Genomic DNA, 12,955 nt, shown 5'->3' with positions numbered 1-12,955 from the left:
AATATAATAATAATAAGAACAATAAGATATAATAATAAGAATAATATTAAGGATTTATATGTATATATTTTAAAAATAAGATATCAAGATCAATTTGATTTGATTTTGATAAGTTGATACTAGAACAATTTATTTGGAATTATTTTTACAATATTATATGTTTGGTTTGGTTTGGTTTGTTTTGTTTTGTTTGGATTAGTTGATTTAGAGTTTTGTTTGTTTTGGGTTGGGTTAGCGATTTGATTTGTTTTGTTAATATTGAGAAACCTTCGGGTGGTTGGATTGATTGTGATTAGATGATGTGAGACGACTATTTTAATAATACTACAGCCTGGTTTAATATGACTGGTTGAACCAATTAATTAATTAATTTTTAAAAAAGTTAATGGCGATGCGATGTGATGCGATTGTTTTGTTTGTTTGTGAGTTAGTAGTAGTGTGTGATGAGTGATGTAATGTGTGATGTGATGGATGGATGGATGAAAGTAGGATGAAATTCAATTATTATTATTATTATTTATACTAGCAAATGTGAATGTTAATATTATTATTATTATTATTAATTATTAACTATTAAGATTATGTTATGGTTATGTGTTTGTGGAAAAAAAGAAAATAAGGTTGGTGTGGAAAAAAAAAACAACTAGTATACAACAATATAAATATTCATGAATGAATGTGGAAGAAGAAAAAGTAATAAAAGAACAGTTGCAGTGAATGTGAAGGAAGAAATATGGTTGGATTGGGTTGGGTTGGATTGATTATTGATTAAAGTATGGGTGACCGGCAGATGATGAGGAAGATGAATGGTAATAGTATCCACGGGGAGTTTCATGACCTTCATAATTTAAATATGGGTGTGAAGGGATAGGAGGTTGTCTGGAGCCTTGACTAGGTTGTGGTTGTGACACTGACGAACTATCAATCTTTTGTTGGAGCTTGAGTTGTAATAGTGTCTTTTTGTCGGGCTGCGATTGGAGGGGTGGGCCTTGACGACCACCAACCGAGCCGAGCTGGGGTGATATGGCATGCGGAGATATACTACCATCCTTGTTACCACTACCACTACCCCCTCTTGGCGTAATAGAAGGTTCATAATAGGCATGTGGATGATGTGATTCACCAGGATATCCACCCTGAGTCATTTTACCATATACAATTGGTGGATACTGTTCTCCTCCTCCTACTCCTCCTCCAACCATAGATGGTGATTTACCACCTTGTGGAACAGCTGCTGGATTATGATGATGGTGGTGTGGATGTTGTTGTTGTTGTTGTTGTACAGATTGTGATGCCTGTTGTTGTTGTTGTTGGTAATGTACTTGTGCTTGAGCCTGTTGTTGTTGTTGTTGTTGTTGATGTTGTAATTGGTGTACTTGAGCCTGTTGTTGTTGTTGTTGTTGATGGTGTTGTAATTGATTGGTACAGTAGGATATGCTGCGGTCATACTCGACCATTTTAGCGTAGATTTGTCTGTATCGTTCCTCTTGCATCAACAAATGATTGTCAACTGCATTCTTGAATTCGCCAAAATACTTTGTAAACTCTTCGAGCTTGTGTGTGGTGCTTCGGATCTGATCGACGAGACCTGCGTTGATACGCAGTGCTTCCTTGGTCACCAAGTCTCTAATCTGGCTAGATGTTGGGGACAGTGGCAACACCTGACTCGACGTGGTCGGAGTATGAGGCACAGACGATGACGATGATGGCGTATTACTATTACTATTACTACCATTATTAATATTATTAATGGATTGTTGTTGAGCTTGGTTCAAGTTGAGGAGTGGAACGGAAACAATATTATTTCCTTGAGCTGAATACATTGGGTGTTGTTGGTGTAGTTGTTGATGTTGATGTTGTTGATGTTGTTGTTGTTGTTGTTGCTGTTGTTGAGCAACTTGTTTCTTGAGACTATTTAATTCCTTTTCAATCTCCAAAACCTTTGATTTACTTAGAGTTATAGTTTCACTGGCACTGTCACAATCTTGGCCAGCAGCAGCAGCAGCAGCCGTAGCGGTAGAAATAATATTTGATAAAGATAATTGGGACTGACCCTTTTGTTGGTGTTGTTGTTCGACAACTCTTGGGGAAGAGGAAGATGATGATTTGGTGATGAAACCACTATTTACAATAATGTCAGATGACTCGGCCGATGTACCCAATAGTCCAAGGAGATTAGATGACAATCCACCGCTGCTGCTACCGCTGCCAATCTCTCTCTTTGTGGTGCCGCCCAACGGTGGTAAAATGGTCGTGTGGTGCACTGTTGGAGGAGACGACATTTCATCCAAGGCTATATGATGGTGATGGTGGTGATGGGTGGTTGTATTGTCAGAGGAGGTAGCGGTCGATACTAGCATACTAAGAGCCGTTCCATAAACTGTTGTTGCTGTTGTTGGTGGTGCAGAGGAGGCTGATGAAGACGATGTTGGTGTTGGTGAAGCTGCCTAAAAGATTAGAATAGAAAGATAATAATAATAATAATAATAAAGATAAATAAATTAAATTAATTAAATGAACAACAACAACATGTCATGGTCGACCAATCAAAGGGGGGTGAGTTGGAAAGAGGGAGGGAGGGACGGAGGGTACAAGCTAAATTGATTCACACACACAGCAGCGCTGGTTTGTTAACTTGGAGGGTTGGCTCCCCGTAAAATGAGAGTAGAGTCGGCCACCACCTATATAGAACAGAATTAAAATCTAGATAACCCCATTTGGTTGGTTGGGTATACCCATGGGCAAAGAAGCAGTGGGGTGGTTGCAAAGAAGCAGAGGGAAAAAAAACCGTGGCCAATATTAATTAAGTCTTAAGGCTCGAGCCTAGATAGGAAGGTGTCTATCTGAAAAAAAGTGAATCGTGGAGTACGACGATGAATGAGAAATGAAAAAGAGGGAGTGTTCCGTGATTCATTCAATGTGTGTCGTGAGAGTGAGTAAGTTGAGTGAGTGATCACAGCACTAAAGATCAAGATGTTAGGATGGGTTGAGTGAGATAGGGGCAAAAAGAGAGAGGCCACAGCCCCTCTTTTGACACTGACATCCCAAACGAGTGCACGTACGGTTCAAACACTTGTTGGTGCTAACCAACCAACGATCGAACGAAAATAGATGGAGGTTCTATCTATTGAACCACCATCCATCGGGGTTGGGGATGTAGTAGCAGTAGTAGACAAAGAAACAAGAGACAAGAAACGAGAAGATACATACTTTATGAGATTTCGAGGCGTGGGTTATAGCCGAGGTTGGCGAGTCTCTTTGTTTTTTGAATGGTTGTTGGTGATGCTGATGCGCTCCAAGATCAGGGGCACTATGTTGTTGTTGATGGTGTTGGGAGTTATATTGGTTGGGTGTGGGTGATGGATTGCGAGGTGACGTAACAGGTGAGTCTGAAGGTGATGCGCCATCGGTTGGTACATGAAAAGGGCGCTTGTTATTATGGTTGGTTATTATTGATGATGAGGATGGTGAAGTTAGTTGTTGCTTGTTCTTGGTCTGCATCGATACAGAAGAGGAGGGCGATACAGCACGGCAGTTGTCTGATGATGTCTCTGACGACAGATGATGACCACCGGCCATAGACGCAGAGGAGGGGGGCAATTTGTATGGCACCGTCACGTCTTCGGTTTGACTGGTCAAGTTCATTTTTTGTATTATTATGACAACTGTGGTGTGAGATGTAAGATATTTTTTTTTTTGATCAAAAGTGTCAGCTGTGTTTGCAGATTGGGGTCGTCGACGAAAAAAAAACCAATTGTTTGATGGATTGCTTGCTTGTGCTTTTCTTAAAGAGTGTACGCGGCACGGCAACAGTGTGAGAAAAGGAGAGAAGGAAGGGCTCGCGCGCAAAGATCTCTTTGGTGGTTGGTCAGAGGTTTAAAAAACGTGATTTAAGTCAAACAAGAATCTGTCTGGAGATTGTTAGATAGATGAGAAAGAAAAAGCGGGTAGTAGTAAACGATTCGTTAGTTTTGTGCGAAGATAGTATCTATTGACCAAGAAAGGAAATATCAAAAAAGAAGGGACGAGAGGATGAGAGCGCGAGGGAGGGAGGAAAAAGTTGGAAACTGAATAGAGCGTACTGCTGTGCTGCTATGATATAGTATATATGTAATAAGACAAAAAGAAAGAAAGAAAGAATATCTTGATGATGGATGGGTGAGATGTTGAACAAAAAGATTAAAGCAACTATGTTCGATTGAGCTAACTAACCACTGACGGACGGTCCTCTTCTCTCACAAACAACAATATATATTATAAATTTATATTTTATAAATTAGGAAGGAGGAGGAGGTCGGTGTGATTGTTAAATCTTGATAATAAATTAATTTTCAAGTAGAGGGTGATAGGATGGGACAAGGTCTAAAAAATATCAAAAAATGGGGATGGACGGTTTGGGGGTGATCGATAACAATTATGAGATCTCGTAATACCAAAATAAATACATGTACAAGTAAGTGAAGTGATTGAAAGGAGGAAGGATAAACTGTACTGTGCGTGTGTGGTTGTTGAATTTATATACCCTATGAATAAAAAAAGAAACAAAATAAAGAAGGAAGTGATGGTTGGGTTGAGATGACGATTGGTGGAATCGACTAGTAAGCAAAGGTCGTTTGATTGGGATATTATTATTATTATTTAATATTTAATATTTAATATTTGCTCTGGACGATTGTTGATGTTGATGCTGATGCTGATGAGAGGGCGTCCAACGAAAGAAAGAAAGTATATACTCTTTAATAATCTAATTAATCTCTTTGTTTGTGATAATGATGGATGGAACTCTAGTAGTAGTTGGATGATGGATGGATGGATGATAAATGATTGATTTAAGATTATGATGGATTGATTGATAATGATAAGACACTTGGTTGTTGTTCTGTCTGTGCAGAATAGAATAAGACAGACCATAAACACTATCTTTATCTGTAATCTATAGTTAGATCCGTCCTTACTCGGTGCACTTTCTACAACAGAAATATTTTAATATCCGTTTTTCACAACATCATCTGATCAGATTATTCTTTCTGTTTTGCTGGTTCTTTCTTGTTCCTGCCTGCAAATAAATAAATTGAATTTTACAAACCCCCTCCAATGATTGGGCAAGGTGATGATCTGTGTCATGATTGGTTCGGGTAAGTGCGTTGCCTATAGGGCCTTGTCCCTAGAACCCTAACCCTACCTTTGCACACACACAAACACACAAAGACACAAACCTTTTCGTTTTCTCAATACAGGGATAGGAGGGATGGAAGAGATTTGACTTTTGAGTTTGAAATGGAATGATTGATTGATTGATGGATGAATGTATAATTGGTATTGAAAAGTAATAAATAGAATAATAAGAGGGAGAGAGATAATCAATCACATACGTGATCAACTTGGGGTGGGGATAGATTAAAATGAACACGATGGATGTGGGTGTGTGCTTATAAGTATTGATCGAGCTAATTAGTTGGTTCACTAGTCCAACCAATCAGTCCAAAGTGGGGGGGTAGGGGCAGTTGTGTGCAAACATCGTTAACTGGAAGGACTTGCAAAGCCGACCGAGCTTGAAAACGAACATCCATCATTTGAAAAAACACACACAAGATGACGGGTGATTCTAGATATTATCACATGAGCAGACATGATTTAATTTTCACAATCTCTCTCGAGTAGATTATCTGCTGATCAGAGACCGAGTAGTATTATCTACTCTAGTACTTTCTACAACTACCGCCAGCCGAGCAGCAGTAGCGCAGGAGATTGATAGATAGACAACTTTGAAAGAATGAAAGATAGAGTTGTCGTTGCAGTTAACAAAAAGTAAAAGAGAGAGAAAGAGAAACTTTTTTTGACAACCTTTTAAACATGGGAGAGACAAAAGCAAGTACCGAGAGCGATGAGATTATAATGAGCAAAAGTAAAGTCAACTTCCTTTTAAGGCAAGTTGAATTGTTGGCAAAAGGAGGGAAGAGAGAGAAAGAGAGAGAAAGAGAGAGAGAGATATATGTAATATTATACACACATACACACTTACTTTTAATATTTTTTTGATTATTATTACTATCAATCGAGCAAAGAATGTGGAAGGAGGAGATATAAATAAATAAATAATTAATTAATTGGTACTAAAATAGAATATGTATGGGTAGGGGTGTATATGGTTTGCTTTCCTTGTTTGATTGGAATATATATGTATGTATAATTATAGATTGATATATGTTATTGTACAACTATGGGAAAAAACAACTCTATCAAAATAAGAAGATGGTGGATGGATGGATGGAAGGAAGGAAGGATGGTAGAAGGGATGAATGAAGATCATAAACAAAGATAAAGTTAATGATGATGATTATTATCTTATCGATAGAAACGGGTTGGTTGTTGGCTGGGCGTGGATGAGGCTGATTGGTTGGGGATGGTGATAATTGAAAAGGGACTGCTGCTGCTGTTGCAGCTAGCTAGGTACATGTTTCCTAAGATGGAGCTGCGCAAGACAGACCCTCTTGTTGAGCTCTGGAGAAAGTCAACACCCACCCGTACGCACGCGCGTCAAACAAACACATCCAACCTGTCCTCTTGAGGGGATTGGTCAAATCCAATTCCACACCCTTGGGAGGAGGGAGGAGCTAGCTCTTGTACATCTGTCTATCTAATCTAATCCTTTTCGAATGGGGGTGGTGTGGGCGTACGATCATTGGGATAAAGGAATAAATCATAAAGCAAACGGGGAGGGGGAGGGGGAGGGGAGATCGTCGAGTGGATCAACACATCCATGCCCGATAGTCTTTGCCCTCTCGCAACGCTGGTTTCACCTTTTTCTGATCATCGAACTGCAGAACGCAAGGGGAATGAGCTAGCAATGATGGTGATGGATTATTGGATAGGCAGGGCAATCAAAAAGATATCCGTCGTTGAGATCGATTAGGCAAACCCGTACAAAACAAACAGGGTATCATAATAATGCATAGCCCAACATATACATCCACGTGATGGGGAGAGCAACAGCCCTAAATTAAATCTCGAACCTTTAGATGAAGGAGCTCTTTTTCCCCAACACAGCAAAAAAGACAGACAAAGATATTTTAATTTTTTTGTTTGTTTTTGAAAAATAATGAAAGAGGGAGGTGAAGTTCGATAATACATCTCGTCGATTTTTTTCAACAACATACAAAAATTAATTAATATTTTAATTTAATTAACAGTTCGTTTTGGGGAGGAGGAGAAGGGTGAGCAAACACACACCCCCAACCCAGCCCGCGACTAGTATCTGATCGTTGAGCTTGATCATCATACCTCTTGATGATTTGATTATTAAAAACAACAATCAATCAATCAATCAATCAATTAAGTTGTATGCGATAAACTACTACTACTACTCTCACAACAATAATCTCCAACCCTACCCATCTTACACAACAAATCACAAAACAACCTTTGACGTTGGTTATCACTTTAACAAGTGTTTTTCATTCCTCCTCGCAACAAACAACATCTCATCAAAATAATCTAATAAGCAATGAGCAATAGCAACAACAACAACAACAAAACTAGTGGCAATGAACAAGATGAGATAATAACCGTCGATCAATTACAATCCCTGGTTAAACAACGAATCGACCTTGAAGAGGAATTACAAACACTTAGAGATTACCTTATAAAGGGTGGAGGTAGTCTCTTTGGGTTGAATGGTTCGTTTGTAGATAAAGAAGGATATCCTGTAATGTATCTTATATCATATCAATCTCTATTGTAAATCAACCGTCACATATATCTTTAAATTCAAACCCTATTCTATTATTTGCTTTTATCGGCCCTCTTACCTCTTTCTCTTTTGCTATGTGCACACTGATCAGTGGTAGGCTGGTTGATCTTGAATCCCCACCTACCATTGTGAACGGGTAAAAAGACATGATGGTATTGGTTGATGGGTGGAGGAATGAATCACTATACGTCCCCACGGCGGTGTTGGCAACGGACACAATCACCAACAAACGATCACAATCACGATAGCGCACCAATGACAATGACAATGACGATCGAATAAGCAACAACAAAAACAACAACGACAATGGGTAGATGATGGTTGAATGAATGGATGAATGAATCATCTAGATTGGTGATGAATGATACCAATCAACAAGATACATACTTGGCTAGATGTTTTTACAGACTTGACTATATTTGGGTATATTCCTAAATAGTTGTTTGTTTTTGTTTTGTTGGCTGTTTGATTGGTTGATTTGTTGATTGATGGCTGATTGATTGATCAACAGATCGATTCGATTGGTTAAAATAATATTATACTATATATGGTTAAACGGTTTATTATTATTTGACAAAATGGGATTATTATTATAATTATATTTAATATTAATATTTGTTTGTTTAATTATTATTTGTATATATAGTCTCCACACTTGGATATAATAATTGAAGTGAAGAAAGCGAGAGCAAGGATTGCATGTATTCAAACCGATTACAAGATATTAATGAAGAGTATTGAGGATGGCATGTTGAAGTTGCATGCTCAGAACAAACCTCAACAACAGACTGTCCCCAAACCATCAAGCATATCAACACCAACTACATCTTCTTCTTTGACCAAGGAATCCTCAATACAATCTCCTGCTGCCAATCCATCCTCCGCATCTGCAGTCGGTTCTGCTCTTGCTCCTGCTACTGCCACCTTGGCGACACCTGTTAAAAACGAAGAGCCCTTTGTATACATTGACTTGGTGACACCCGGCTCGCCCGCATCTAAAAGTGGACTGCAAGTAAACGACAGGATCGTCCAGTTTGGAAGTGTAGGGCCGTTTGATAAACTCGAAAAGACCGTGCAATATCTCCAATCGGTGGCCGCCGTCGTCAGAAATAGTGAGAATACGCCCATCACCATCAGATATATTCGTAATGGCGACAAACAAAGCACCAAGCTCACTCCCAGAAAGTGGGAAGGGCAAGGGTTACTAGGGTAAGTAAAGAAAAGAAATGAAAAGAAAGGAAAGCACACCCCATCACTCTTTCACACACGTACACACACATAGCGCAAACAGAGAGAGAGAGTGGTAGAACCATCACCTACAAGGAGGGCAAGGGCATGGATATAGAGAGCGAGAGGAATAGAATGGAGACAAGCGAGATCGCAATGGTGATTCCATTCTTCTTGTTGGGTTGTCTCGAATTTTCAAACCCGACAATAGAATGAAAGAGTATAGTAGACGCGGAAATGATCATCATCAAATGTTCTTTTATTAGAACAAACAAACAAACTGGGTTTCCTTTTTTTCCAAACGAAAGAAAACAACCCCACCACCACAACACATTGATCTCGGTTGAATATCTACACACTTGCATATCTATCTGTTGACTTCGGTTGTTTGAAAATCAGGATAATGTGACAAGTCCTTGGATCCATTCTCCCTCCCTGACACTTTTCTTCTTGTCAGGGCATGGTTTTTTTTTCTTTTTTTTTGCCCAACATTGAAGGCTTTGCAACACCCCACACACACATTGATTTCTGCGACATCTTCCAACCAAATCCACAAAACCGCCACTAACTTTTAATCAATCTTTTTTTTTTTGATCTTTTCGAATCATTTTAATCTCTCATAATCTGATTTATTATCCATTGTGACACACATCCCCAACAGTTGTCTGATCAAGCCCATCACTTTGATTGATTAATACCAATCAATATCTACGACTAGTTTTTTTTCAAAATGGAGACTTTGACCATCCAGATAGAGCCCCTTCCTTTCGGATACTTTCCTCACCTATAGGTTCCAATTCGATTGGGGTATCATCAACTCGCTCGCTCGCTTACCTAACATCAGATTCAATTACCAAATCAAATCAAATCAAATCAAAATCAAAAAAATTCTTTTCTTTAATGATCGATTTTTAATAAACAAATATTGGGTTAGTATATTTCCTATTACCTTTTTTGGATCCAAAAAGAATCTCTTTCTTTCTATTTGCGTTTATATAATTTTTAAAAATATCTCCAAACCAAAAAATTACAATAATAATAATAATAATAAAATAAATAATATTTGGTTTGTTTTGTTTTGATTTGGTAATTGATGATTATTTGTTCATGGTAAACAATAATAAATATGATGGTTATCTAATTCCAAAAAAGGAAAATGATGACAAAAAAGATAAATCGAATTTTTTATTGTTTTTTTATTGTTATGAACTTCATTGCAGTGTGATGAATGATCTAACTTTTTGCAACAACATTATTATTATTTGCAATTATAATTCATTATTTATTTCATTTCATTTAGTAAGTTTATTCATTCAAACTGTGCTGTATTACTATAGACTAGAGTGAGAGAGATGCATCCGTGTGGTGGTTGTGTTGTATTATGTGTTGTGTTGTTTGTGGTGGTGAGTAAAAAGAGTAAAGTAAAATATCTATCTTGCCGATATCGGATAGAAGATAGATAATAAGACAGGGTTATTATATAGTATATATTCCTCCTCTCCTACAACAACAACAACAAAAAGAATAATTATAATTAGATAGATAGATACTTACCGCTATATTATAGTAATACAAGACAGATAGAGATAGAGATAGATTGGATTAGATTAGTAAAAAGGGTACCATTCATTCATTCATTCATTCACTTATATCCCCTCTCTCTTTTTTTTTTGTTCTCCCTTCCTCTACTTTCTTCTTCTTCTTCTCTTCACACCTTCATCTCATCATCCATCCTCCTCCTCTTTTCCAAATTGAATTAATTTATAAATTAAAAGTAAATTTAGAATATTATTACTATCATATAAATAACAATACAAGAATTATCATCATCAACATCATTCATTAGATATACTTTGAAATATAAATTGTTTATTTAATTCATTCTTTTTAAACTATTTTAGAGTTTAGATGGATAAAGGATATAATAGAATGGATTTAGAAATCAAGATAGCATTGGATCATCATGCAAGAAAGATATTGACGACTGAAGCATTGGCATTCTTGGTAGAGTTGGAGAGAAAGTTTAGATCGGCTCGTACAGTGTTGTTGGCAAAGAGACAAGAGAGACAAGCCGATTTGAATCGTGGCATCTTTCCAGACTTTTTAAAGAATACAGAGAATGTCAGAAAGGCAGATTGGAAATGTGCTGCCATGCCCCGTGACATTATGGACCGTCGCGTTGAAATTACTGGTCCACCCGAGAGAAAGATGGTTATCAATGCACTCAACAGCGGTGCCAAGGTGTTTATGGCCGATTTTGAAGATGCCAATTGTCCAACTTGGTACAACTCGATTCACGGTCAAATCAACATGATCGATATCAACAACCGTACCATCTCTTACAAAGCACCCGATGGACGTGAATACAAGCTCAAGCCAGAGGTTGCTACCTTGTTTGTACGTCCTCGTGGATGGCATCTCGACGAAGAACACGTCTACATTGACGGTATGCCAATGAGTGGTTCACTCTTTGACTTTGGTCTCTATTTCTTCCACAACTATCGTATTGCCATGAACAGAGGTTCAGCTCCATACTTTTATTTACCAAAATTGGAAAGTCATCTTGAAGCTCGTTTATGGAATGTAAGTCGAAAGAATAGAAAAGAAAAAGAAAAAGAAAAAGAAAAAGAAAAAGAAAAAGAAAAAGAAAAGAAAAAGAAAAAGAATATTTATTTATTTATTTATCTATTTACTTTTTTTTTGTAGGAAGTATTTAACTTTAGTCAACATTATGTTGGCATTCCAATTGGTACAATTAAAGCAACTGTATTGATAGAGACTGTTTTGGCATCATTTGAAATGGATGAAATATTATACGAGTTGCGTGAACATTCGGCTGGTTTGAATTGTGGTCGTTGGGATTACATTTTCAGCATCATTAAAAAGTTCCAACAACATCCACAATTTGTGTTGCCTGATCGTGCCAAGGTGACCATGACCAGTCCGTTTATGGAATCCTATGTAAAATTACTCATCTACACTTGCCATCGTCGTGGTGTGCATGCCATGGGTGGCATGGCCGCACAGATCCCCATCAAGGACAACAAGCAGGCCAACGACGTTGCCTTGGAAAAGGTAAAGGCTGACAAGTTGCGTGAAGTCATGTTTGGCCACGACGGCACCTGGGTGGCCCATCCAGCACTCATCCCCACCGCTTTGGAGCAATTCAACTTGCACATGAAGACACCCAACCAAATCCATATCATCCCTCCCAACCCTTCCTTCACCGCCAAGGATATCCTCAGTATCCCAGAGATCAAGAGCGACGATATCAGCGAGGAAGGTCTCAAGGGCAACATCATTGTCGGTGTAGAGTACTTGGACGCCTGGTTAAATGGAAATGGATGTGTTCCAATCAATCATTTAATGGAAGATGCTGCAACTGCTGAAATTTCAAGATCTCAAAGTAAATCAAAAACAATATATATATATATTTTTATTTTTTATCAATATTAACAAAAGAATTCTTTTTCAATATATAATTCTTTAGTTTGGCAATGGATTAAACATAAATCAAAATTATCAAATGGAAAGGTTATAACATTGGAATATTTCAATCAAATTTTGAAAGAGTTACAACCAGTTTTGGAAAATAGAAACAAAAAATCGACAACCTTAAAGGATTCTATACCAATGTTCCAATCTCTTATTGCATCTCCAACCTTTGTCGATTTCCTTACACCAACTGCCTATCAATATGTTATTAGAAGAGAAAGAACTGCTTTCAATCCAAAACTTTAATGAATAATAATAATAATCAATTTTAGGTATACTTTTTTTTCCATACACCACAGCATCAATATTGATCAATATAATTTATTAAATTTGATTTCGACTTTAATACATTATTTATTTGGGTAAACCCCATGGTTCAATCGAAACAACACATACAATATTGATGATCAGAATGGGTCAACAGGAATTTCCAATTTCAAAAGGGGGAATTTTGGCTTTGGGATTTTTTTTTTTTGATGAACA

At 37.6% G+C, this 12,955-nt stretch overlaps 2 protein-coding genes across 2 annotated transcripts; one reads left to right on the top strand and one right to left on the bottom strand.

Annotated features, from left to right (window-relative positions):
* Positions 1-761: 761 nt before the first annotated feature.
* DFA_01816 (uncharacterized protein) lies at positions 762-3,645 on the bottom strand (the record flags this gene model as incomplete). The annotated part of the gene is made up of 3 exons (XM_004359724.1): positions 762-838; positions 1,043-2,447; positions 3,211-3,645. 3 exons carry the CDS (start codon positions 3,643-3,645, stop codon positions 762-764), a joined length of 1,917 nt encoding a protein of 638 aa, XP_004359781.1.
* A 2,208-nt stretch (positions 3,646-5,853) lies between these two features.
* masA (malate synthase) lies at positions 5,854-12,718 on the top strand (the record flags this gene model as incomplete). The annotated part of the gene is made up of 7 exons (XM_004359723.1): positions 5,854-5,905; positions 7,503-7,710; positions 8,101-8,173; positions 8,397-8,708; positions 10,886-11,560; positions 11,684-12,383; positions 12,468-12,718. The coding sequence occupies 7 exons, from the start codon at positions 5,854-5,856 to the stop codon at positions 12,716-12,718; spliced, it is 2,271 nt and encodes a 756-aa protein (XP_004359780.1).
* Between the last annotated feature and the right edge of the window lie 237 nt (positions 12,719-12,955).

Source organism: Cavenderia fasciculata, assembly GCF_000203815.1.
Source record: "Cavenderia fasciculata unplaced genomic scaffold Scf_Dfasci-F-a-25c12.r2-5, whole genome shotgun sequence".
Classification (NCBI taxonomy): Eukaryota; Evosea; class Eumycetozoa; order Acytosteliales; family Cavenderiaceae; genus Cavenderia; species Cavenderia fasciculata.
The sequence above is the reverse complement of the archived record's forward strand: the minus strand, read 5'-3'. Positions and strand labels throughout refer to the sequence as shown.